The 27,774-nt window shown below is 38.2% G+C and overlaps 1 protein-coding gene across 2 annotated transcripts in view; it reads left to right on the top strand.

Moving 5' to 3' along the window:
* gls2.L (glutaminase 2 L homeolog) overlaps nt 1-26,972 on the top strand; it is a 32,161-nt gene extending 5,189 nt beyond the window's left edge. The window contains exons 2-18 of one of the 2 annotated variants that reach the window (XM_018247423.2): nt 1,187-1,283; nt 4,740-4,861; nt 7,461-7,590; nt 9,424-9,503; nt 10,386-10,549; nt 14,068-14,126; nt 14,455-14,487; nt 16,722-16,780; nt 17,392-17,458; nt 17,639-17,689; nt 18,668-18,844; nt 20,319-20,450; nt 23,477-23,569; nt 24,393-24,454; nt 25,660-25,736; nt 25,892-25,955; nt 26,618-26,971. In XM_018247423.2, coding sequence (XP_018102912.1) covers nt 1,187-1,283; nt 4,740-4,861; nt 7,461-7,590; nt 9,424-9,503; nt 10,386-10,549; nt 14,068-14,126; nt 14,455-14,487; nt 16,722-16,780; nt 17,392-17,458; nt 17,639-17,689; nt 18,668-18,844; nt 20,319-20,450; nt 23,477-23,569; nt 24,393-24,454; nt 25,660-25,736; nt 25,892-25,955; nt 26,618-26,774 — 1,624 coding nt within the window. In that variant the 3' untranslated portion in view covers nt 26,775-26,971. Of the gene's footprint in view, nt 1-1,186; nt 1,284-4,739; nt 4,862-7,460; nt 7,591-9,423; nt 9,504-9,525; nt 9,677-10,385; nt 10,550-14,067; nt 14,127-14,454; nt 14,488-16,721; nt 16,781-17,391; nt 17,459-17,638; nt 17,690-18,667; nt 18,845-20,318; nt 20,451-23,476; nt 23,570-24,392; nt 24,455-25,659; nt 25,737-25,891; nt 25,956-26,617 lie in introns of those variants that run through there. The other variant, XM_018247426.2, reaches the window with a different exon arrangement.
* The last annotated feature ends 802 nt before the right edge of the window (nt 26,973-27,774 follow it).

The following is a 27,774-nucleotide window of genomic DNA, read 5'->3' as shown; positions in this document are numbered from 1 at the left end:
AGAAATACTCCTCCAAACAGAATTTGTGGTGGATGTTGCCCTGGAATAGACTCCATCACATTGTTTGCTATGATCAACTTGTGGATCGTCTTTGGTTTTTACAAGTCAGACTTGACTTCCTCCAGTTGGTGCTCCCTCCCAACCTTTGTAATATCTAGGTAAAACCAAGGGGTGTTCTAGTTTTAAGGGTAGGGGTTGTTCCACTTGTCCCACCCTGGGGTGCATCAGAGTGGAAAAAGAAAGAAGAGGGACATGGAGCTGCCAGGAGAGTCCTTTTCTTTTCCAGGTGGTCTCCAGGTACTTGCGTGCTGCCGTGCATTAACAAATGAGGTCAGGTTAAGCCTTGCTTTAAACCTACTTATTACTAGCAGACCAGTAGTAGTAGTCAAATCTGTCTGTGATCGGGTGGTCAGCCTAATTGGCTTCAGGCCAGATATCAGTGGAAAATAACAGAATCAAAAACATGTTAGGTGCTGGGAATTGTATGATATGGAAAGAGGTTACTGTGTTCTGATTTTTGTTGGACCGTATCTCTGTGATGGAAAGCAAAGAGAATCATGCAAAGAATGAAGATGAACCTGTAAAGCTGGTATGCAGCTTGGACAAATAATGCTGAAATTAATAACGTGCAACGTTTGTTTCAGGTCTGCTAACTTATATTAACCAGGTGTACCTTTCCATAGAGCAGACCAGTAATTACTACCTGTTTATTATTGTATTTCTAATTTATTATAGTGCTGAATTGTATAGATTGCATTGGACATGACCTCTGCTTGATGTCACCTCTGAATGTCTGCAACACTCTCTCCTAACTGCTCTCCCACCGCCGTCTCAAATGTCTCTCTCTGTAAAACATTGATACAGTCACCCCTCCTGAAGCTTTTTTACGAGCATTCCAAACCACCCCTTGGCATCATAATATGACTCTCTCCTTAGCACTTTTTTATTAACCATGGACATCAGTCTCCAAATAGAGAAACTAAAAATAACCTTTCATCTAGAACATTCTGGTTGCTAATGAATGCAACCTTCACTCCTTTTGAAGTGCTCATGTTTGCATGATCTTGATCCTTGTGTTGGTGTATTGCTGTACTGGCCTCTTGTATCTGTATACAACTTTGCAATGTTATTATGAAGCTTAGAGGGAGAAAATTTACTGTTTCCTATTTTTCTCTTTACCTTTTAGGATTACATGCAATTCAGTGCAGCAACGCCTCAGTAACCTGCTATTTTACACCATTTCGGGAGGAGAGGAGCAACTTCCAGTCTACAAATTCATAAATGTAATAATAATCAACCTGATACCCTGTAGATACATTTAGGCAGTGGGAACAATGTTTTTTAAAGCCAGGTCCCTATTGTCCATATTTATTTGGAACTCACCTGCTGTTACCTTGCACTTGCAGTTTTGCAAAGATCCGAAAATTATTTAGATATTATTATTTAGTTGTTATCTTGTTCAGATGTGTAGCAATTCAAAGATCCGAGTTAATAAGAAGGGTAGAAGGCTTCACTTGGGGGTCATTTGTGACCCAATAAAAATTCAGTAGTATGTAGAATAGTGTTCTTGCACACAGGCTGGGCATGACTATATCATTACATTAAAACACATAATATACTTAAAAGAGATCTATTATGTTTTTTTAGAATATTTTTACCACATCTATATTTATATGTAATCAGATGTGTTTTCATTAAAAAAAACATTCCTTGAAGAGGACCTCTGGTTAACATTTGGAGGTTTCATATTTAAGTAAGTACAAATCCATCAATTTGCACCACGTGAAAATATCTTCATCATTTTGTGCAGTTATTAAACATTGAACACCTGAGGAGTTGTTTCTGACGATGCTTTATACCATTATATTAAAGTTTATTCTGTTTTCATACATAGTATGCACCCGATAACACCATATTACACCCACATGGGCACTAATTTGTCTTTGCTAGCTCCTTGAAATTTAGTCACTGTAGGAGAGCTATGTGATGGAAGGAATGGATATGGTCAGCCAGTTTGACATATTGGAGATTCAGTAGGACTAAGTTTCAAGATAATTACACATTCACCTATTAACTTATCCATTAGTCAAATCCGAAGGGAAAATTACAAATTATTGGCATTTCAGGAAAAAAACACAGGGTCTTTTTCATTGACCCTGGACAAGAACACTAAGGTGTAGAGTCCTGTGCGGGTCTATTTTTTGGAACCCATACCCGACCTGTACCCGGAACCTGCAATCCGCAACCCAGACCCGCAACCCACATTCTTTCCCGCTTGGACACGCTACCAAACACGCAAGTACCTTATCTGCAACCTGTACCGGTGACCCACTAACTATCAAGAATCAGGAAGTACTGTCATTGTAAACTGGAAGTGACATCATCGGAAGTAGGCGTCATCAGAAAAAAAGGAGTAAAATTCGCTATTGAGAAGACCCGCAGCCCGTCCCGCGACCCGTAGAACCGCGACTCACGTCTAAACTCGCACCCCGGAACTTCTACCCGCAACCCGCAGGTTATCGCAGGTTTTTGTGGGTAACCCGCAGGTACCCGACCCACTGCAGGACTGTGCTAAGGCTCCCCTTAGTGATTGCTCATTTAATTTGTGTCTAAGGTCTGACTGTGCCCAGAACCTGGTATTGGATTGGAAATCTAGTGCTAGGTGCAGAGCACAGAACAGGGTTTGCAAAAGCAAAATTCTCCTGTCATTCCATAGGGCAGGGGGGTAAGTACAAGGGTCAGTTAGGGTTGGTGCTCAATAACGTGCACATTATTCAGATTGGAAGCAGAAAAGCAGGTCGATGCTGTATTCAGGGTGAAAAGTAGAAAAACACAGGGTATTGCACCCATTTGCATCCTGTCTTGGACTAAGTAAACTCTTTTCATACACTTGTAGCATATAGTAGCTATGGGATAGAGGTAACTCTAATCTTTGAATGATTGTAAATATGTGAGCAAAAAACAATATTTTTTAATTAATCTTCTTTACAAACGTTAATTACCTGATTACTGGTTTCAACCTAGCAGTCCCAGATACAGCACTATAATTATGCCTGAAACTGTCATTGTGACTGATTTATAAATGAAGCAGCTTGTTTCCACAGATGAGGTGTTGACATTGAGACAAGTATTTTTTCAGGATGTTTTACTTTTATTCTAAATTACAAAATAAACCTACAATGCATAATTATAAAATTATTCTTATTATTATAATTATTCTTAAGGGAAAGCAATCCTGGCAAAGGTAGCCTAAACTATCTGCATATTTGATGGGTGGGAACAGTCATCATGTCAATTTAAAACCCCTTAAGTGAGACAGTCCTATAGTTTTGGAATCTTTGTTCCATCCATGCATGAATGTAAGTCTCCCCAATAGGAGAGATGGAAACATTTATTATAAATGTCAACCAATGTACTCCTTATTATGGTCTTGAATTAATATTGTGTATAGATTTTTGTCTGCTCCTCAAAATTAAAATAGAATAACATTTTTGGGAATAACGTAGACAACATTGAAAAGTAGAGATCTAGCTATACATTCCCAATAGCTGGCAAGCCTGTTGGCTTTTTTTAAGTTGCCTTAGTGCTCTCCATGATATTGTAGGATACAAACCTCAACTTGTTTTTGACTGCAGTTCTTGGTGATCATGTTGGTATTTAGTATGCAAGCACAAAATGATGGCCATTGTGTGGGTGAGAGAGCAGAGAACTGGTGGCCTCCCCATGGGACCTGGAACATTAAAGTGGACCCGTCACCCAAACAAAATTATTCCAAATCCTATTTTATCATGTTAGTCAAGCAAAATGAACTTTAATTACACTGTGTAAATTATTTGAATATTGTTTCCATCAGTCTGGGAATTCAAAATTATAGCAACCAGGAAGGAGCCATTTTGTGGACACTGTTATTAAGGCAATCCTTACATAATCTCAGAATCTTGTTTGTGCAACAGGGGACAGGGACCCAATGCCCATCACCATGCACTGGTTACACAATTAAATGGTTAAGAGAGCTGGGGGAATGTGGGGAGAGCGGTGACATCTAGGAAGTGCTGAATGGAAAGTGAAAGTAATTGCTTGCCCCGCCTCTATGCCTAGGCATAGAGGCGGGGTAGGCAATATTTGATTGACAGCTGATATTTTTAAATGAGTTTACAACAGCTATGAATGCTTTATTAAAAAAAAGAAATTGGATTTCATGTTTAATTTAAAAAGGACTTTTATTATACAGATTTTCATGTCTGGGTGACGGGTCCACTTTAAGTCAGTATTTTATTGTATTGGGATTCGGCTGAACCTCCAAATCCTTTGCAAAAGATTCAGCCGAATACTTAACCAAATCCTAATTTGCATATACAAATTAGGGGTGGGAAGGGGAAAACATTGTTTACTTCCTTGTTTCGTGACAAAAAGTCACGCAATTTCCCTCCCCGTCCATAATTTGCATATGCAAATTAAGATTCGGATTCGGCTCGGCCGGGCAGAAGGACTTGGCTGAATCCGAATCCTGCTGAAAAAGGCAGAATCTTGGCCAAATCCCGAACCGAATCCTGGATTTGGTGCATCTCTAGTATTTTAATAATTATTGTTTTATAACACACACTAACAAATGTCAGTTTAAACCCACATTAGCCACCTTCAGTCTATTGATTCTATAATATCTTACCATAAATGTACAAGGCAACTTGAACTTGCATTGTCACTTGCTTAGCTTTCACTCTACCATTTCTTTATTTCAGACATTAAAGGCAAATGGCATACTCACCTCTGACCCTAGGCTGAAAGATTGCATGGATATGCTACAGCAAACTATACACGAGTCATCCATTGGCGTTGTGATGAATCGGGAGGTATTTCAAAAGTAATGACAGATTTCTTATTATTTCTGATAATTGTTCTCATGAAAGGTATATTATCAGCAAAACTAACTTTGGCCTACAAAACTGTTCCCAAATTATATCATTTGTATTCAAGTCAAAATATAACAGAAACAGGTCGGATAGAACCTGAGTTCCTCCAGGCACACATCACTACTAATTTAAAACCTGATATATAGGCACCCCCAGTGGTTTTCACTTTACTTGTCCTATAAAGACCAATAGCTCTTTAAAACAAATGTTATACTATATGCTAATAAATTGTGGGATCTGGGAAAAGCTATAAATAGGATAGCAGTTTTTTTTTTGGTTTTAATCTGTAGTTTAAAAATCATGAAGTAATGTTTGTGAAGATACTCATTCACCCAGGTCATGGTATATCTGTAGAAATAAGTCAAATCAACCGCACTTGCTGTGTTTTTTCCTTGAAGACGTTCCACCAGTCACCCAAAGTCTAGTTGATTTGACTTATTTCTACATGGAGTAATATTTCTCTTCTTTCCCCTCATCTACAGATGGGACGTTTGCCTCCTGATCTCACAAAAGGAGGATAGCGAATGAATAAAATTAATGAACCTATACTTGTTCAACATAAAGATAAAAATCATTTGTGCACACTTTTTGCACAGTGGAAATTATTGGCTGTGAATTTTCCCCCTAGAAAAACGGGAGACTGTAAGAACAAAGACACACTAAACTTGACTTTAGGTAGCATACCATAATCCAGGATTTTTGCCATGGGGCCAGGACTGCAGACTAACAGTGTTCTACGTGATCTTGCTTTTTTCAGAGGATCTGCTGAGTCCTTGGCAGCACCCTCAGCTCACCCTAATAACCATTGTACACCATACTAACCAATGCACGAGGCTAAGCTTCATGATTTCTAAAAATGTTGAGGCCATTTAGCACCAAGGGAGTTTCATAATTGTCTGAAAGGCAGTGCACAGAAACTTGCATAATATATAAACATAAACCAGGAGAACTTACTCACTCGAGCTCTAGATCAGCCAACACCTTGAATTATTATGATTTAGGGTTCGACATGAGTTAATCAAAGTCCACACACAATGTATATAATTTAACAAGAGGGATTGCAGTAAATATAAGATGTAATTACTTTAAAGATACAGTATCTATCTATCTATCTATCTATCTATCTATATATATATCAGGGTCTTGATAAAGGTCTTAGAATTAGACCGAAACGTTGACCAGCTCTTTTTAAATGTAAATTAATAAAAATTGATTTTTAACCTTTTTGCCAAACCCTGGTGTGCATCTTCGTTTTTGTAAAGTATATATATATATATATATATATATATATATATATATATATATATATATATATATATATATATATATATTGTGCCACATGCATCCAGTTCACATTCACATCCTCCAAATTCAAATATTACAAGCATATATACAAACACCTTGTAAATACTTAGTGATCTATTTATATGTAAAAATGCCTGAGGTTTACATCCACCTACTCTACTACTGGTTATCTGACATTGCTTGAAGTCTATCACATTCTTTCCTCATTCCAGCCAATGCATGCTAACATCATGCATGGCACTAAACACGCAATGTCAGCCTTCCAACTCCTCACACTTTTAGTCTTATATACTTCAACAATGACTAAGACAGTGACCCCCAAATTAGTGTATGCACCTTCCAAAACTTTGCAAACTTGTATTGTGATAGAAACTGTATGCATACTCTAGGTGGGACTTCTGATAAATGCACTCCGGAAACCACTCTTGGGCCCAATGATTGGATTAAAATGGTGGGTATACAAGACATTGGAGCAAGAACCACATCAACTAGCCAATGAGGTCCCCAATCCGACAGAAAAAACTATTCTGCCCAATCGACACTGGACTTTTGGCCAGATATCGGTTGGGTGGGCCTGTCGGAGGTCCGCATACACAGACAGATAAACTGCCGAATGAGTCTAAAGGGCCCAAATTGACAGATTAAATCTGCCTTTGTATAGCCGCCTTAAAGGAGAAGGAAAGGTTGAAATTAAGTAAACCTTATCAGAAAGGTCCACCTATATATACCAGTAAACCCTCAAAGTAATGCTGCTCTGAGTCAAAAGAAACACTGCATTTCTTTCCTTCTATTGTGTACACACGGGCTTCTGTATCAGACTTCCTGCCCTCACCTTACACCTCCTTGCCCCGGGGCGTGAGCATGCTCAGTTTGCTCCTCCCCCCCCTTCTGTGCTGTAATCTGAGCCCAGAGCTAAAAGTGAGCAGGGAGAGACTCAGGCAGGAAGGGATGTCATACCAAGCTAATACTGCAGCTGCTATCCTAAACAAACAGAGAGCTTCTAGAACTTTTTACTCAGGTATGGTAAAATATTCTACAGCATAAATATAGCATTCTAGCTTGCATTATTGCAGCTAATCTATTGGCAATAAATGCCTCCGTAGCTTTCTTTCACCTTTAAGTTAGCACCTATCAGTTGAAACTGTAGGTTTTAATTCTGCCTCCCTTATTTCATGGTAACTTTTTTCTTGCAGTCTTTTCAGCTTTTGTCTGGGTTGACATATATTTCTTGTCTCTCCATTTCAGATGTGTTCAGAGCAACATTGTGTTCCTGACTCAGATTGTTTGCAAGAAGTTGGTGATTCCTGACTTTGAACAGTTCACAATGCATGTAGACCGCCTATATGAAAATGCTAGTGCCTTAGACAAGGGAGAGGTGAGGATCTGGCATGTTGTTCTGATACTATACAAGAGCCTTATTGTGTCTAATTAGCCTATCATTATATTTTGTACTGTGAAAGGGAACCCAAAAGCAACATGGAAAGAATAAACAAACCCCACATAGATAGTGTCCAGAATATAGACTGCACCGTGGTTGATATGCAAACCAAAGCTGTCCATCCCTTAATTGATATTGCCTTCTTACCTAGTTGGCAGCTTCTTCATCTGTGAATGGGGAAAAAATAATGGCCACTCCAAACAAAATATAGTCAGAAGCCACTGGGAGCAGCTGCATGGGGCTGTTGCTTTCATTTATTGAAGGGCCTGGCATCTGACCTGGATTTGTAGGCAGTCCACAAAGGGTTGCATAGGGTGGCAAAGTTCAGGGGGTGGCATAACGCCTGCTGGCTGCATCTGAAATGTGGAAAAGTGCCGGCGATCGGAGGAACAGCACTGGAGGAGGAATGTAGAGTAGGTCAGGGAGATGTAAGTGGGAGGGGTGTGCAAGCGGGAGGGGGGGTGTGAGCTGGGTGGGGTGCAAGGGGTTGGGTGAAAGGGTGTGAGTGGCTTAGGGGCGCACCAATATTAAAACCAGCTGAGGTTGGCATGGGGGCCAAATGATTAGATTAACCCCCCAAGTGGGCCAAAATGGGATGCCAAATGAGCAAATCTTCCACCGAGAAGAAGATACATAATCTACTGTAAATGGTCTGGTCTGAAATGATTTGTGTTTAAATTGTTCTGCTTTGTTTAGGGGTGGGAGGGTTATTCGGGGCATCCAATACTTTTATTTTTCCCCTCATCAGTTTATAAATTAACCAGAGTGTACTCACAGACACATTGCTAGAAACATAACCAAACTCCCGTAGGATTGGGTCTGTTTATAAACTTTATATATATCTAATAACTGTGTCATATTATTCAGAAAATGTGCTATGATATTGCTTTTACAGATCAGATTGCACTTGTAGTCAGGATACAGCCAAACTCAGTGTTTTGATTATGTTATCTGTCACATTTATGCAGGTTTATTAAGTGTGAAAGGATAGTGTTATTGCAATCCAGGAGTGAATATGTTCCATTACATTTCATTACTCAGTGACAGTATAATAGGGTCTTGACAGTGAAATGACAAGCACTGTATCTGCTGGCTCAGTAAATGTGCGGTGAAACCACAATATACACTAAATATGTTTTTTTGGCGGTAGGGATTGCACTAAATAGGGTATAACAAGGCTTTTTCAGTAAGTTAATATGTTTTGCTTTGAAGCTTCCATCTTGGGAGTTTTTGTATAATTTATTTTTTTTGTGTACATTAACTAGCCACTGGATTCTCCTCTTGTGTTTTGTTAACAAACACATTTCAATGATTATGTAGAAGTTCTCTCCTTGGCTTGCAATCAAAAGTGTTGACCGTTGCACCTAGGGGTGGGCCTGGCACACTGAGTCATTTGCTACGGGCTGCCTGTACCGCAGGGAAAGGAACAAAACTAAAGGTTCATCTCCAATTATATCTCATAGTCTCAGTAGGGAGCACTCATGGTGCCTGCAGGAATTACACAAGTGAAGGGCTAGTAAATTTATTTCAGGTGCCAAACCATCTAGGAACCTGGATACAGTCACAGTGAAGGAAGACATGTAAATAACAGTGCTTGAACAGGAATAGACACTAGTCTTTTTGGCATCTCCCCATTCTTTTAATATCCATTTGTGTCACATGCCGTATTTCCTTTCCTCTTTTCCTTTGATGTGTTTGTTTTTTGCTTTTTATTGCACTAAATTGAGTATAATAAGGCTTTTCAGTTTAACTGTGTGTGTTTCTCCAAAGGTGGCTAACTACATTCCACAGCTGGCCAAGTTTAGCCCTGAACGTTGGGGCGTGTCTCTTTGCACAGTGGATGGACAGAGGTAAAGTTTTAAATAACGGAGATGGCTTGATTCATAGCACATGTAGGTGTAGGTCAGTCAATCAGTATCAGAGTCATAGAAGATCTCTAGTTTCGATGGGAAACCTTTGTATATCAGAGTTGCCATAGAGGGCCCTGCTGTGACACAACACTGCTATAGAAAAAAATGTATAGGTTAGTAAGTTTACAGCCATTTTTGGTGCTACATACACAAAATATCTGCTTTTTCGATCTAGGCTTCTATTACCCGCATCATTTTTATGAGGTTGAAACTGCTTTTTTACCTTTTTGCACTTTCACTTGTACCACATTTGTGGAAACTTTTTCAGAAACAAATTCATAGTTCTGTTCTTAGAATAATGCCTTAAATGTCACTGGCAGTATGGCAGCTCCTTCAACTGAACAAAAGGTGTGTAGAAATCAATGTTTTGTGGATAGGATGAGATACACCCTTATACATTAATGGGTGATCAATGGTTTTCAGAGTTTAGAATTTACAGGCATTTAGTCCAGAATATCCAGAATCCAGATCTACAGGCATGGAGTCCAGAAACCCATTATCCCAAAAGCTCTGAATTACAGACTCCATTTTAAGGAAATAATTCAAATTTTAAAAAAATATAATAAAACATATCTTGTACCCACTGTCAAAACAGGGAGTCAAAACAATCCTATTGGGTATATTTGATGTTTGAATGATTTTCTAGTAGACCTAAGACATAGTGATCCAAATTTTCGGAAAAAATCCCTTATCTGAAAAACCCCAGGTCTCAAGCATTCTGGATCACAGGTCCCATACCTGTATTTTCCCTTAGGAGAGCTCTTGCTAATTTGAACATCACATCTCTCTCCCATTCTAATTAATCTCTTTCTCTCCAACAAGGCACTCCATTGGGGATACTGGTGTCCCATTCTGTTTGCAGTCCTGTGTGAAGCCACTTAAATATGCTATCGCTGTAAATGATCTTGGCACAGACTTTGTTCACCAGCACATGGGCAAAGAACCCAGTGGCAATCGCTTTAACAAACTGTCGCTTAACCAAGAAGGTGAGGCACCTTGGGAAGAATTGGTTTGTGCTTAACTACATGCCTTTTATTTTCATACTGCTTTTTTCATGAATAACAGTTAATTGGAGCTTATAAATTACTGAATGAAATCAATGCCATATTTGATGGTATTATATGCTAGAGATGCCAGCATCTAGTTTGGTATTTGGCCAAATCCTAGCACTTTTAGAAAGATTCCGATTCAGCCCAATTCTTAGCATTCTAGTAAACTGAATCAGAACCCTTAAAGGGAAACAATACCCCTCTTTTTGATGTGAGCTTATTCAGGGAGCTTTTGAAGAAACTTAATTCCAGTAATTAATTGATTTGTTTGACACAGACATGCCTGATTTCACAGATTCATATTATGTAAATCATGATAGTCTTTTTCTGACTTGCAAAAAGCATTTTCCAAGCACTGCACAAGCTCACTGTGTAATGAAGCCCCTCCCTCACTTTGTTCCATCACAAAAGTGATGGATTCTGAGACTTAAAGGACCAGTAACATAAAAAAAATGTAAAAAAAATTAGTTTCTACTTAATGAAAAAAAAAACACCAAGGCAGTTTTAACTTTAAATTCACAAAGTCTTTATTAAGAAATTACTCACCAATTCTCTGCGATCCATCGTGCATCGCTTGATTTCTCATCCCTGGCTATCTCCTATAGAAGGCAGGGAGGAGAAATCGAGCGCCGCACAATGGATCGTCATCTGTCACCATTTCTGAAGAGGAGTGTAAGCAGAGAATTGGTAAGTAATTTCTTAATAAAAACTTTGCAAATTAAAAGTTAAAACTGTCTTGGTGTTTTTTTTTTTTTCATTAAGTAGAAACAAATATTTTAAAATTTTTTTTTATGTTACTGGTCTTTTAAAGTCAATGTATTCCATAGTGGGAAGTGCACAGATTCTCTGAAAAGCAGAGGGACTTAAAGTGCCAGAACCCACCACTTCATATAGCAGCAAGGTGAGGGGGTGGGGGATTGGATGAAACTGTAAGCCTTAAGTTGGCCATAGACGCAAACATCCGATCGTTCGAATCCTCGAACAATTGGTTTTCCCCATCTCCTGACCTGCCACTAACCTTTAGTTTAAATAAAGTAGTAGATCAGATCAGCCAATGCTCTGCCCCTGACAGCAATCGTATGGAAGTTTATGTCCGACAAAGCTGGTGAAAGTCACTGAAAGTCACTGAAAATCGTACGATCGGCAATACATGCAGAGATATTATCGGCAGCCGACAGAAATCTTTTAACCTGTCCGATCGACCAAACGACCGATCTCCGTGGGACGAAAAATGTCGGGACTCTCCGCACCTGGTCCGAAATCGTATGAATCAAGGATTTGTACAATCGGATCTTTGCGTCTATGGCCAGCTTAAGGCATGGGTCTTGTGAGCCAGATTTAAATGTAAAAAAAAAATTGGAGAGCAACACATGAAAAAGTCCATAGGGATGTCAAATAAGGGCTGTGATTGGCTGTTTGGTAGCCCCTATATGGGCTGTAAAAAAGAATAGATATCACAAGTACAACATGTAACCAGAGAAATATGAAAAATTTCAATCTCCAAATAACTTTGCACAAAAGTGAGCATGCTGTATTGCCTTGCAAATAACCAGATCTGTGAGGATCAAAGCAGATAAGAGAATTCACAAAGTTTGGCTTGGGATCAAGGCGTTACAGAGCACATGACCTTGCCTCTTGTCATCTGATTACTGGAGAAAGAGAATAACCTGCCTTCTTTACTGCAAATATCACCCTGAGGCTAAGGAGGATCTTGTCATGGCATGATGGATAGCGCTATATGCAATATATTTCATTCATTCTAACAGCCCACAATTGGCTGGCAAAATTCAGCACAGTGCAGTTTAGCTCAGTAATTGAATTATATTTATAATGATTGTCTCCCATCATGTACATGGAATTTTCTTTCATTAACCTCTGGGTACATGTGAGGTAAAAGTGCCATGCTATTACTATCACACTTCACAGACTCATTCTGCACCAGTTAGTAATAACACTGCCCACCAGACTACCACCCAAAGCATGGACCCCTGGCAGTTGTCACACTGAAACTGACAGCATGAACTAAAAGTAGCAGAATTTTATTCAAAACGCAACCCTAAAAATATTTACAAATGTTCAACTGCCAGACCCTAAATCTTTATATACTTACTGATGATACATTTTGCATGCAGCCTCTGGCTCTACAGTTCCATGTCAGGGCTCTTTTATTAAGGCTGACTTTAGAAAAAGATTAGAAAATGTGACAGGTGCTAAAGATGTAATATAAACGGAGAACCGCCTTCTTTCATAGAAGCAAGGCCAGCATTGGAGGTTGTTAGGCAAGGGTGAGATTGTCACAGATCTTCGGCAAAGTGTTCGATTTGTGTTGCTTAGTTCATGGTATGTCACATCTGCGTTGGTTTTTTTCTCTTATGTACCCCAGCCTATTTCCTAGAAATAAAGATGCATGTCTAGCCAGGGAGGGCCATAAAGCATACCCTCTAAGGGGGTTATTTATCAAAGTCCGGATTTATCTCAATATTTTCTGCTACAAACTCAAACGATCAAATCCGCTCGGGTTTTTTATGCTTATTTATTATTAAATTTTCCCAGAAAGCTCCAAAAATTTCAGGTTTTTGCCCGAAACCCAGCACGCATCAAAAAATCAGTAGGGACACTAATCAAGGGTTCGAAGTGAAAATTTAGAATTCGAATTTTCGAGGTTTTTCGACTAGGGAATTGTTCAAATTCGATTTGAGTTTATTTTAAAAAATTCTAATTTGATTTTCGAGATTTATCATACTCTAGCCCTTTAAGAACTCGTATTTGACTATTCGCCACCTAAAACCTGCCGAATTGCTGTTTTAGTAAATGGGAGATGTTCTGGGATCAATTTGGAGTTGTTTGCTGCCTTCTTGACAGCAAACAACTTGAATCAAATTCGGTTAGAATTTGATTCGAGTTTTCGTGTTGATCTTATTCACCAGAGTTTTGAAAATTCTATCCTTTTAATAAATTTGGACTGGTCGAATTTTGAGTTCATAGGAGATTTTATAAAACTGACCCTTAGAATGCACTTTTTAGGATATTTGGAGTTTGGCAGAATAACCCGTCAGTTTCTTTTAGTTTCCTTTTCTGCAGAACAAACACTACTCTCGTTCTTCTTCTGCTTACTTTCAGGAGAAGATTTATCAAAATGTGTTAAAAAATGAACCCACTTTCTAGTCATTCCTATAGGATTTTTAAAAGCATATATATCAAAAGGTGTACACTAATTTCACCCATTGATAAATACACTTCTAAAAACTCCATAGGAATGAATAGAAAGTGAGTGAGTTTTTCTAATCCCACATTTTGATAGATCTGCCCCATAGACTTATTCAGGTTCTGGAAACGGTGATGAAACACTGTTTGATGAAAACCTAAACAGAAGAAGTAGAAGGTAGAAGCAGCAGCAATTGCATATTTAAATATTAACTGAACAAAGCATTGATTCAAGCACATTGTATTCTCAGGTAAACCCCACAACCCAATGGTGAATGCTGGTGCCATTGCTGTCTGCTCATTAATTAAGGTAAGCATGAACATTTGCAACAAATGAAGGCTCTTTTTTTAAAAAATAAATCAAGCATATTTATTTATTTACTATATGACAACTGCTGTGGACCTTCTGTCCTACAATTACATGACAACACAATTTTAAGTGGTTTAAAGCTAAAATGACAGTGAATAGTGTTGTAAAAAATACACATCTTGTCTGGAACATTGTAGTTTATCTAAAAAAAAAGCAGCAGTGTAGGCCTCAACCTAGATAGGCAAAGCTGTGTGATTTTACTGCAGAGGTGTATGTGAAGAATCACAGAGTTTGACATTATGGTATTTGTATTCTTCTTATTTTATAGCCTTCAACAAACAAAGCTGAGAAGTTTGACTATGTAAGTACCCCTGGTCTCATTTATTAATTGTGTTCTCATTAGTAAGTGTCTCTACACATCCTTGTGGTTTTGTGTCACTCCCCCGCCCACTATCGCGAGTGGGTGCATCGACATTTGGCGTTATCAATCTAAGAGCAACAGCTTTTATTCCTGGGGTGTATAAATTTCTCTTCTGGCTCTTCATGTCTAGTCCTGTATACTGATGTGCTCTTTGGCAGCGTGTGACTGTGTACGTGGATACATTTTGATTTATAGCTGCAGAAAGATACATATTTGTGAGTCTCTAGATCTGTTTGCATATTTGCTATTGTGTGTTTACTGTAAAAGCTTGGAGTCATCCATTGCCATTTAAGCATAATATGTCATGGTGCAAGCCCATTAGAAGGCAAACCTGTTTTTATAGTGCTCAGAACAAAGTAGGCAGTATATGTTTAAAGGCACAGTACAGGTATGGGATCCATTATCTGCAATGCATGAGACCTGATGTTTACCAGATAAGTGGTCTTTCTACAATTTGGAGCATTATGTCTTAAGGTGGCCATACATGGGCAGATAAAGCTGCCGATATCGGTCGTATGGACCAATTTGACAGCTTATCTGCCCGTGTATGAGGGCTTCCGACGGGTCTTCCCGATCGATATCTGGCCACGATATCGATCGGGAAGGTTTGATTTTTAACTGACCGACCCGTCGGAGCCCCTTGGTGTATCGTAATTCGAACGGTCGGCCATAGAGCCAAACGTTCGAATTACCCCCGATATAGTTAGTGGCATATCGGGGAAAGATCCGCTCGTGTGTTGATGTCGCCAAATGAGCGGATCTTTGAGTCTATGGCCAGCATTACTCTTAAATAAATGTAACCATTAAAAGAACAGACAGGGATTCATTTGACATAGTTGCCATCAAAGTATAAGGTGGTTTTTTTATTGTTACAGAGAAAAAGGAAATCATTAAAAAGATAAGAATTATTTGCTCAGATTGAAGAAATTACATTCCTTGTTTTTTTGGAGCTTTCTGGATGATGAAAATAGATTTCATACCTGTAATACTAAAATGCAACTTACACTTAAATTGGATTTATTATCTGGAAAGCATAAAATGTAGGATTTTCCAAATAAGTGGCCTTTCTATAATTTGGAGCACTATGTCTTACAACTAAAAAAAAAAAAAAAATGGGTTTGACCACAAGGACCTGAAATGAATAGTGTCAATACATGTAGGTATGTATATTTTTATTTATATGGAGATATGTACGGTATATGGTGCTACTTATGTGTACAGAACTGTACAACAGAACAATACATTAATATTAGTATGATGTAGAGAGTGATATTCTGAGACAATTTGCAATCGGTTTTCATTTTTTATTATTTGTGGTTTATTTAGCTTTTTATTCAGCAGCTCCCAGTTTGCAAATTTAGCTGTCTGGTTGCTAGGGTACAAATTACCCTAGCAACCATGCATTGAATTTGAATAAGAGACTGGAATATGAATAGGTAGGAGAGGCCTGAATAGAATGATGAGGAATAAAAAGTACTAATAACAATAAATGTGTAGTCTTACGGAGCATTTGTTTTAAGATGGGGTTAAAGGACTAGAAGAAAAGAACTTTCATTTGAAGCAACGTAGGGGGTTCTTCACAGTCAGGACAGTGAGGTTGTGGAATGCACTGCCGGGTGATGTTGTGATGGCTGATTCAGTTAATGCCTTTAAGAATGGCTTGGGTGATTTCTAGGACAGACATAATATCAAAGGCTATTGTGATACTAAGCTCTATAGTTAGTATTAGTATGGGTATATAGAATTTATGTAAAAGTAGGGAGGGGTGTGTGAATTGATGCTGGGTTTTCATTTGGAGGGGTTGAACTTGATGGACTTTGTCTTTTTTCAACCCAATTTAACTATGTAACTATGTTAACTATGTAAGAGGAAGCAGCTCCCTGTCCCATAGAGCTTACAAGTTAAGTTGGCAGTTAACTTCCAGGCACCTTATTTATTTAGGGTTTAAAATGTGGAGCCAGGTTTTTTTGTTTTACTTCCACAGTCATGGTGCCGAATGTATCCAAGGCACATACACCATAGAATTGCTTTGACTGCTATTTGTTAATGCATATAACCAGAGTATAGAACACGATTTCTGTGGAGAAAAGACCTTCATTAGGTATCTACAGAACTTACAGCCATGACCCTTCATACAAGCGTTATCTATTAAACTATTCTTTTGTCCAATCCAGATTATGCAGTTACTGAAGAACATGGCTGGGAATGAATATGTCGGCTTCAGCAATGCAACGTAAGTCCATTCTAGTCAGGGCTTCTGGGCACAGCTATGTAAAACCTAGGAGAACATGAACTAATCCTCAGTGAAATTAAGGGAAATGTATTTGATATGATAATATGCAGGCAAAGCAAAATAGTGTAATAGCAGTAGAGGTGACAAAAGACTTCAGGACAGCACCAACGAATTCTTTTATATTAAAACGCCTTTATTCGTGCTTCACAGGGGCATCACGTATAAGCACGAATAAAGGCGTTTTAATATAAAAGAATTCGTTGGTGCTGTCCTGAAGTCTTTTGTCGTTTGTGGTGCCAGTGGAAAGTGGCCACTGGTGGACGTGCACCACCCACAAAAAACGAGTGAAAATCGTTGTGCTGACTGCTTGTCTACTATAGCAATAGAGGTGGCCATTGATTCCACATAATATAATTTGCAGGTTCAGTCATATTGTCTGACACACCCCTTCCCTTGTGGAATCTTTACTGGCTTTTAAATATTATGCGAGTGTGCAGAAAATGTCTATGACCAAACTACATGCAATACATTTTTTGTAATTACTGAAGCAATTACAGTGGCTTGCATATATTCTTAGAGAGCTTTGTAACACAGATTCCTATGTATTTCAGGTTCCAGTCTGAGAAAGAGACGGGAGATCAGAATTATGCAATTGGATATTACATGAAGGAGAAGAAGGTAGATTGGACTTGCTCTGGAATATTGTTAAAATATTGACTGACACTTATAGACTTGCATGTTTAACTCAAGGCCACACTTTACTCCTCCATCACCATATTTCTCTCTGTTACATTTTTTGTCTTAGTTATTATGTCAGACTGTTCCTTTCTAGAATCACCATCATATTTCTTTTCTTAGTGCTTTCCACCAGGTATTGATATGATCTCTGCACTGGACCTCTACTTCCAGGTAAACAGTAATGATTTTTTGCCAAGGTCTATGGATGTGTAACATTGGCATCCAATCTACATGTACTACGACTTTATTCTTTCAAATAATATTTTTTCCCCAACATTCAGTTAATGAAACATTACACATTATTTTTGGGTGTCAGAACCTGCAGAACATACCACCACCTCAACTTATGACACCTTTAGGGGCAGATTTATCAAAGGTTGAATTTCGAAGTGAAATATACTTCGAAATTCGACCATCGAATGGCTATACTTCAACTTCGAATCTCGAAGCTGATTTTGACCGTTTTGCGGTCGAAGTAAAATTGTTCGATTCGAACGGTTTCAGTGATCGATCGAACGATTTTACTTCGACTACAAAAAACGTAGAAAAATGCATTAGGAGGTCCCCATAGGCTAACATAACACTTCGGCAGGTTTAATTTGGCGAACTATTGAAGTCGAAGTTTTTTTAAAGAGACAGTACTTCGATTATCGAATGGTCGAATATTCGAACGATTTTACTCGAATCGAAGTCGTAGTAGCCTATTCGATGGTCGAAGTACCCAAAAATTTACTTTGAAATTTTAACTTTTTGAACTTCGAAAATTCACTCGAATCCAGTCGACCCTTGATAAATCTGTCCCCTAATGTCATGTTTATAACAAAGGCTATGCTATAGTATGCCTCAATAATTCCCTGTATTTCTAATCCTATATGAAAACTAGAATGCAACATGTGTGGCGTTCTAGTTGTGGTTCTAAGGCTTAGTTTCTTAGGAACCCATAAACAACTGGGTATATATAACCCTCACTGTACATGGGTTACTAGCAGGCTTAATGGTATACATTTTTAATGAGAATTATAAACCTCACCCATGTAGCAATGAGGCTTCATTTAAACAGTATAATCTGTTAGAATGTAATTAAATATTGTATTTGTAATAATTGTCGTTAGGTAAATGTTCACCTCTGCATTTTTACTCCATGTCTAGCTGTGCTCCATTGAAGTGACTTGTGAATCTGGCAGCGTGATTGCTGCCACTCTAGCTAACGGTGGGATCTGTCCCATCACAGGAAAGCGAGTCCTAAGTGCCGAAGCTGTGAGGAACACACTGAGCCTGATGCACTCCTGTGGCATGTATGACTTCTCTGGCCAGTTTGCTTTTCATGTGAGTCCCATGGAAAATGTTACATCGCATGTGGCTGAAACATATTGATAACACTGCAATGAGAACATTTTAAGAGTCAAGAATGCATGTCTGTACAGCTCATATTGTATCATCTAAAGGATAATATATTATTTGTTTTCATTATGTATGTTTCTAATCAATAAAATAAGATCCAATTCAAGTAAAGATTGTATGTACCAAATATGCATCCAGAGGAAAGTTGAGGACCACTAGTGATACTACATATGGGAAAAAAGAAATGCCCAAGGACCTTGGTGCAGAATTTTATGCAGGGCCCCCTCCTTACATTACCCAAACACCTATGTCTCATAATGACGCTAGTTCCCTAATGCCACAAGTTCTGCCCAGACACTTGCATGTGGCATTGTGAGTTGACCCTTTCAAACTACTCTTTCCTCTTCTCTGCTGAAGGATCTATTTACAATGTGGGTCAAGTACCAGGCTGCAGTCATAACCTCTGCAAACCATGTAGCTACATGCCACCTAGTAAGTAGCAATTCCCACTGGACATCTACAGCCTCTGTCATAAGCAGCAGGTTTTGGGAAGATGCTGCAGATGGGCAAAGCCTGCATTAGTCACAAGGCGAAAGCTCCCTTAAGCTGGCCATTGACGTGTAGATTTACCTTCATATCGGACAAACTATCGTTCAGTGCCATCTCCCGACCTGCCACTAACCATTCAGATCAAATAAAGTAGTAAAAGAACAGATCAGATGTTCTGCTCCTGACAGTCTCCCACTGATATTGTCAGATCGCCAATACATGTAGAGATATTATCGGTAGCTGAAGGAAATTTTCTAACCTGTCCAATCGTCCGAACGACCAATTGCCATGGCACGAAAAATGTCAGGACACTCCACACAAGGCCATAAAATCATAAGAAATAAAGATTCGTACAATCAAATCTGTGCATCTATGGCCAGCTTTACTCTGATTCCACAGCCAATGTGAACAAGTCACTGGACAACCCACAACTCTTTCTTCAGACATATCCTTCCTGAAATTATATTTTGTGTGTGTATATATGCATTTACTGCACACATATACACACACAAAATACAATACAGTTGACTATGTATCAAAATGCAGAAAAGAGTTTGGAGCTCTTTGAGAATCATTAACCTACCAAAAGTCTGATAAAGATAGATCTCACACCCTGTCTGATCTATATTATAAATTATTTGCATAGTTTTTCCAGATAAAAGAATATTGTCTCCTAAGTAACAGTTTGCAAGTAATGTTTTCTATGTCCTTGCTGTTCCCTTCTATTCTTTTGCTGGCAGTACAACTTTTTAAATTTTATATAAGAGCAATGGGCAACAATTCTTAACCCATAGTAATGGAATATTTGGGGAGAAACTTGTTTTGCACTTAATTGCTACTGGAGAGTCCCAGTTTTTTTCAGCTTTATTGATGCCAACTGCTGGAGTATAACTGCTGTTATCTTATATAGGTGGGATTACCTGCCAAATCTGGAGTATCAGGAGCCATCCTGCTGGTGGTACCCAACATTATGGGAGTTTTCTGCTGGTCTCCTCTTTTGGACAAAATTGGCAACAGTATACGTGGAATTCACTTCTGCCAGGTAAATGGGTTTACATGTTAAAGCTTCAGAGAAACAAAATGCCATGTTTAGTGGGAAAAACTGCAATCCCTGGCTTTTGAAAAATATCTCACTTTGCAAATGCCCTTTTAAAGCAGATGTCCATGTATATGTAGTTGGTGAATGAAAACACACCAGAATATCTATAATCCTAGGGAGTATCTGCTTATGATATGCATACCCTTTACTCAGCCTTTTTCACTTAAGGAGTATTTTTTTGGAATACATCTAATAGATGTCATCACTGTGTATAAACTTCTATAATCTCTTCATATAAATTGCTTTCCTTATATGCTTTCCAAGTATACTTTATGGACTTAACACCGGCAATAAGATGCCAATGAACGTGTAACAGCGAAGATCAGTCAGCACTTTCAGCTTTTGTCCCATTTGTGTACTTATTAAACTGACATATTGTTGCTTGCCCAGATAAGAACAACATGAGGGATGTTATTACATATGTTGGGAGAAAATAAGCTTCCAGTCACATTGTCAATATACTAAAAATGAATATTATAGGGAGGAAGAGTTCAGAAAATTAGACCCGCATATATACATACCTATTTCTGTTCAATGGGCCAACATCTGTATTGTTACTTTCTTTTGTTATTTTCCACACACACAGCAAACTAATCTTAACATCAATATCACAAATGTCACTCATGGTCCTATTACTGTGAGTTTCCAGAGAACTACCCTACCCCAGCCTTGCTGGCTCCTCTGCAAAGAAACCATCTTTTGATCCATCCATGAAGAGCATAGGTGGATTTTAATAAAGACTTAAACCAAACAAACATTAATTGCCTACAGCAAACAGGGTGGAGTTAATTTGTTGTATTTATTTTACAATGTGGTTTAGGTTATTATACATTAATCTGCCACTATATTTATTCTGCCATGCATTTAACTTGGCGTGTGCTCTGGGGTATTATACATGAAGCCGACATTTTATACTACCATGTGTTCTGGAGAAATTATATCTGGAATAGCCGCTGCATTTATCCTGCCGTGTGTTCTGGGATGTATAAAATTGGTACTTTGTGTATAGAATGACTTTAATTAGTCTCCCCAAACACAGAAATTAACCTCTGCTGGTGAAGAGTCTCATAAGCACATTTCTGTGACAAAGCTTAGCCCATTGGTGCTGAACTGTCAAACTAAATAAAATAATAGGTTCCAGTTCAGTCAGTAATTGTCAATCTTTATTGGTACTTGAGATGTGCCAAATGCATGTGAGTACTGAAACCTTCACAAATGATTCAGGCCAATACCAATCCAAATCTCAACCCTAATTTGTATATTCAAATCTTAGAAGAATAGACAATTAAAAGAGAAAAGTAAAAATTGTTGCCCTCAGTTATGCAGAGCCTAAAAATGACATGGTTTGGCTGAATCTTGCATTTGGCCAAATCCCAAACCATATCTGAAATTGGTGCTTACCTAGTTGGCTTACTGCAGTTACCACACAGCTCCTCTAGCTGATAAATATGAGGATATCCCATTTCCGGAAGTTGCTTCATTTAAAGGTTATTGTAGTTGAAATGACTATTGGAGGCCCCCATTCTTGTTGGGCCATGTGCAAACTATTATTATGCTCATTTATTAAAACAAAATCATGATTTAAAGTCTCCCCATTTCTTCCACTCACCCTTCTACATTTCTGCTCTACTCCCCCTCTGCCTATCTAGTAATGCCCTTTCTTTCTCCCTCTCACAATCACTATTACTCACACACTCTTTTAGTGCCTTATAAAATGTAACTTTTCAATTGATCTTCATTTGTAATCGACAATATTTGCCTGCCTCTTTCTAGTTTTCAAATGGGAGTCGCTGACCCTGTAGCCAAAAACCTTACTTTGACTTTTTATTACTTATCTTTCCATGCAGGCAGGCCCGGACTGGCAATCTGTGGGTTCTGGCAAATACCAGAAGGGCTGCTGTAAGATGCCACAGAAAGTGACTACTAAGTGGGCTGGTGGGGGCTGTTTGGGCCTCTGTGTACTAGGAATGTCAGGGCCTATTTTGAATCCCAGTCCAGTCCTGTACACAGGCCTTCTACTGTTCATATTCCGGTCTGCTTGGTTACTGGGGTAAATTGAAACATAGGAACCATGTAGCTGCTGAAATTCCAAACTGGACAGCTGCTGCACAACAAGCTATATAATTAAAAAAAACTAAAAAAATGATAACATGAAGACTAGTTGCAAATTGTCTCAGAATATCACTGTCTGCACCACATGAAACGAAAATTCTAATTTGGACTAAACGTATAATATATCTACTTTCCCCACCCCAGTATAATATATCTACTTTCCCCACTCCCCACTATTTTTCTTCTTCGTTGCTCCCATGTCTGCTATCCTTGCTTCTTCCGAATTCTTGGACCTTGCATCTGCTTTTTCAATCAAGCCAGTCAACAACCCATTGTTAGTATCCAGTTTCTAAATTGGGAATTTGCTGACCTTGGGATCACCATATGTGCTGACAAGTGAAATGTATAATGGCCTTATGCGCATTTGTGTGTGTCAAGGGAGGGGGTTGCTGCTATATTGCCTTTTTATTGATTGTTGTTTTATTTGATAAGAATAGAGCTGTGGCTTTACAATTTAGGGTAAGGGCACACTGGGCAATTCGGGAGATTTAGTCTAGCCGTGACTTTGCGGCAAGCAATCTTACCGAACGCCTTCCCTCATTCTGCGCTGGCTAAAATGAAAAATTGCCGGCGCTAATCACACGCGGCGATTCGTTTCACAAGGAAACTTCGGCCGACTTCGGAAAACAAATCGACACGTGAGATTAGCGCCGGCGATTTTTCATTTTAGCCAGCGCAGAGTTGCGGCGATTAGTCACCAGGCGACTAAATCTCCCCGAATCGCCCAGTATACCCTTACCCATAAACTGGGTTGGTTACCCAGAATGATTATGGAATAACCTGATTGTGAGTATGTATGTTATTCTATGGCTACGTGTTTATAATGTTTATAAAACATTATCTCTCTCTATATCTAGGAACTTGTCTCACTCTTCAATTTTCATAATTACGACAACCTGAGACACTGTGTTCGTAAACTGGATCCAAGAAAAGAGAGAAGCGAGGCACAAGTAAATACAATCATGAACTGTTCCCTTTCCAAATATTGTGGAGCTTGTATTTTATGTGATGGGAAATACATGTTAGGCAGTTTCAAGGTGTGTACATATTGTACCAATATGGTTCTAAAACAGAAGAATCAGGTTAGGGTGAGGTGGGTTATACGGAGCCAAAAGGTTCACCTCTGTACATTCAATACAGTGACAAACTTTTAAATACACAAGATATTTAAATAAGTAATGTAAGAAATCTTTTATTTTTAATTTTAAGATAATCCTTGAAGAAATCTTTTATTTTTAATTTTAAAATAATCCTTGAGTATGTGTGAAACATTAGGCATGTGGATCAAGAAACCATGGAAGAACCTCATTGTTTAGAAATTTGGGTTACTGTTCCCTGACGGATAGGGCCTGATTTGCCACCTTGAAAATCTTTTGATCAGTCTAACACATGAAAATTGAAGGCTGCACAAAGTTGTGTAAACCACCCTTAAAAACATCCAGGGACACTTATACTGTTGTATTGCACTTATCTGTCATTAAAAATCTTATATATAACTGAATAAAACCTGAGCATGAGACAAACCCATTCTTGGGCTTTCTCTTTCAGAAACATCATTTTAAGCCTTAGGTTGATGGCACACACTAGGTTTTGTCACCATTAGTAAATATTCTCCAATACCATCAACAAAACATCAGAAAATACCTTCATATTTTATGGATCTAGATGTATTCTTTACAATTTTATCTAAACGCTGTAGTTTCATAAGCCTTGCCGATTCTTGTATGTAAAATGCAGTCTTTCCAATTTAGCCAATCTTCTTCCTCTATACAGCACAAGACTGTCGTGAACTTACTTTTTGCTGCGTACAGTGGAGATGTGTCAGCCATGAGAAGGTGAGACAAGTTGGTTAAAGGTCTATTCTTCCTTACTTCTTAATGTTCACTTTTCTGTATCTTCACATCTCACACTCATTTTGCCCCTTATTTATCTCTTTGGCCACCTACATCAGCCTGTGTTTAAAAAATTTAGCTGACTCCTCTTTAGTCAAGCAGAAATGATCTTGGTTTTCGGTTTACAACATCACTATTTTGTGGAGGGAGAATCATCAATACTTCAAACTTCACACCACCTACTCATCCCCAACAGTGCACTTGGGAGGGAGTTTTGCTACAATATGTCATAATATAGCCAGGCCGCCACCACCAGCTGGGTAGCACAACAATGAGTCAAGCAGTTGGGGAAGGAAGCCAAAAGGTAATAGTAGAAATAAGTAGATATAACCACACCTGGATGGAAGGGGGAGAGAGCAAAATAGTTCAGGGAGTAGGAGGAGACATTGGTGGGAGGAGAGTAAGGACCAACAGATCCACTGGAAGGATTGGGGAGGAGAAAGGGAGAGGAAGAGGATCATGTTGGGGCAACCCAATATCTTTTTGGAGGGGAGCCCTGGAAAGTGAAGTTATGCTGCTTGATACCTTTATTGGCTAACTGAGATCATAGCAAGCTTTCAGAACATTTCAGTTCCTTTTTCAAAGCACAGTGCCTGGTGTTTGCCAACCAATAGTATCATGATTTCAGTGGTTGGTATGACCTGTGAGAATCTTATGCCTCAGCTTTACCTTAGTAATATGGATTATTGGAGAATATTATTTAATGCCTTCTACTATAAGTTTAGCAGGGCCTGAAAGACTTTTTACGAGATCCCTGCACCAATGAGAACAGTATTAGGAAGTGGCCATAACTTCATAAATAGGTAAACTGAGCCTTTCATGACAAAAATTTTTTACATAGTCCAAGAAAGGCAGCCAATAATAGGCACACTATGTATGCTCAGACACCAGAAGATTAAATAATCAGGTAATTAACTCAGGGTGTCTAGCATGAGATTCCACTTCAAAAGCTGATCATTTGACCTTTAGGCCAATTTTATATTTCACAATATACAACATACAAGTTATATTCCTTTTAAAAATAAAATAACCATAAGTCCTGTGTGAATCCATATGCTGTTGACATGTTTATTTCACTGCATCCAGGCATAATTATCCAGACAAAACTACATGGAATAATAGAATTTCTACTAATGTCTATTTCATAGATTTGCACTCTCAGCCATGGACATGGAGCAGAAGGACTATGATTCTAGAACAGCTCTACATGTTGCAGCTGCTGAAGGTATTAATATATACATATAGACTTATGCCTCCTACTTTGTATTGCACCCATCTGCATCCCAGTAAATGGAGTAAACCACCCGTAGAATGCAGTAGAGATGATTGGTTCCTACCAGCATTCAAATATATTCTATTTGTTGATTTTTTTGTCACTAGGGCATTTAGATGTGGTCAAGTTTCTGATTGAAGGCTGTCGAGTAAATCCATTTGCAGAGGACAGGTAAGAATAAAAGCAACTTACACCATTATTTCATTGGTTAGCTGTTATCATACTCATAATTGGGTGAAGATCATACTTTAAATGGGCAGCATACCCCTTTTCCATATGAGTTCAATATAAAAGAGTTTCTACGAAACATACTTTTTGACTGTTATTTTGAAAACAAGAAGTCTGTTTCTTGAGATAAACAGGGCAACCAGGAAAATAGAAGTGGAACCATGTTTGGTCCTTGGGAGCTAGATAATTAATGAGGTTTATATATTATATAAGTTGGTGCTACAGGGCTGATTATGCAATTCTGATGCAAAATACACTGGTCTCTGAGCTGCCATGTAATGAGAATCAAAATGAATTACTAATCAGCCTTGTATTATTACTGTTTATATTCTATATATACAGTATATTGTGAGTCGGTCCCTAAGATAAGGTAAGTGGCATCTGTGGATTTACAAATCTTAACTGCTAAAAATGATAAAATTCAATAAAAAGAGAGATTATATGTTAGGCCATATTTATTCAAAAATTTGAATATGAGTTCAAAATGGTTCACAAAAATTCAACCACCACTGTATGCTTTGCAGGGAAAAGTTTAATTATTATGAAAAATAATGAGAAGAAATTGGAAAAATCGTAACAAGCCCCGAGTCTTTCTGTTTTTTTAGGTGGAGAAACACTCCTCTGCAAGATGCAATTCGATTTGAAAGACATGAAGTAGTGAATTTGCTGAGCGAATACCAAGAGACCTACCAAAAATACACGAGGGGACCTGGGAGTTCAGAGGAACAGATGTCACTGGAAAATCTCGAGAGCATGGTGTAGCTGTACATCACTTTGTGTCCTTGATGGAAACTCTAGCCTCTAACCACCATCACTTTAATTTTTTTCCTACTTGAGCACAATTGACCCTTCAATTTAGAAGTGAATCTACTAACTTACATATGTCAGCTTATGGTTACAGTCATACAAGGTGTTTATTTGCTATCATGCCTCTTAATTTAACTATATATATCTATAAATAGATATATATATATATATATATATATATATATATATATATATATATATACATATATATATATATATATATATATGTATATATATTATATAATTTCCTTTTAATTCATAAAGGAGTGCTGTCAGGGGTCTTGGCTACCATGAGTAGGACTTGGGTAATGGTGGCATCAATTTACTTTACCATTGGATCCTGTGGAGCTGGACCAGTGACTGGAAGAGGCAACATGAAAGTGGCTTAATGTGAGATTTGGGAGGAACACTTATTTGCTGTCCTAGGTGTTCTTAAAACTATGGTTAAATGGTGCAGGTAGCAATATTTTCATGCATCTATAACATTTGGAACTTAAAGTGATGCTTTAGCCGAAAAAAAAACACTGGCCTGTGTAAATAAGCATAAATCATTTAGAAGCATTAGTAAGGGACACGTATTTTTCTCTACATTTTTTTTTACCAAAATCTTCAAATTCTGCCCGAACTCCATAAAAATTTCAAAGACCGTTATTAACCTAAATATGGTAAAATTACAGCTTTGGCTTCAGGCATTACTTGCCATTTTAAGAGTGATGGGCTGATTTATGGCTGATTTAGAATATACTCAAGCTTTACTTCACATTATAGTAATTTAAAGTGAACCCAACGGGCAACTGTAATTTTTAAAAAAATTCTTTTGGAACATTTTTTAAAGATATTTACTGTTCCTCAGTGCAATATATTTTCATGCTGAAAACTGTTAATGTGAATCAGATTTATTATCTAGTCTAATAAGCTATTGCATGCCAAGTAATCTTGCGTGCCCAACCATCAT

Source organism: Xenopus laevis, chromosome 2L (genome assembly GCF_017654675.1).
Source record: "Xenopus laevis strain J_2021 chromosome 2L, Xenopus_laevis_v10.1, whole genome shotgun sequence".
Classification (NCBI taxonomy): domain Eukaryota; kingdom Metazoa; phylum Chordata; class Amphibia; order Anura; family Pipidae; genus Xenopus; species Xenopus laevis.
Note: the sequence above shows the minus strand (reverse complement) of the source record. Positions and strands in the feature narration are given on the sequence as shown.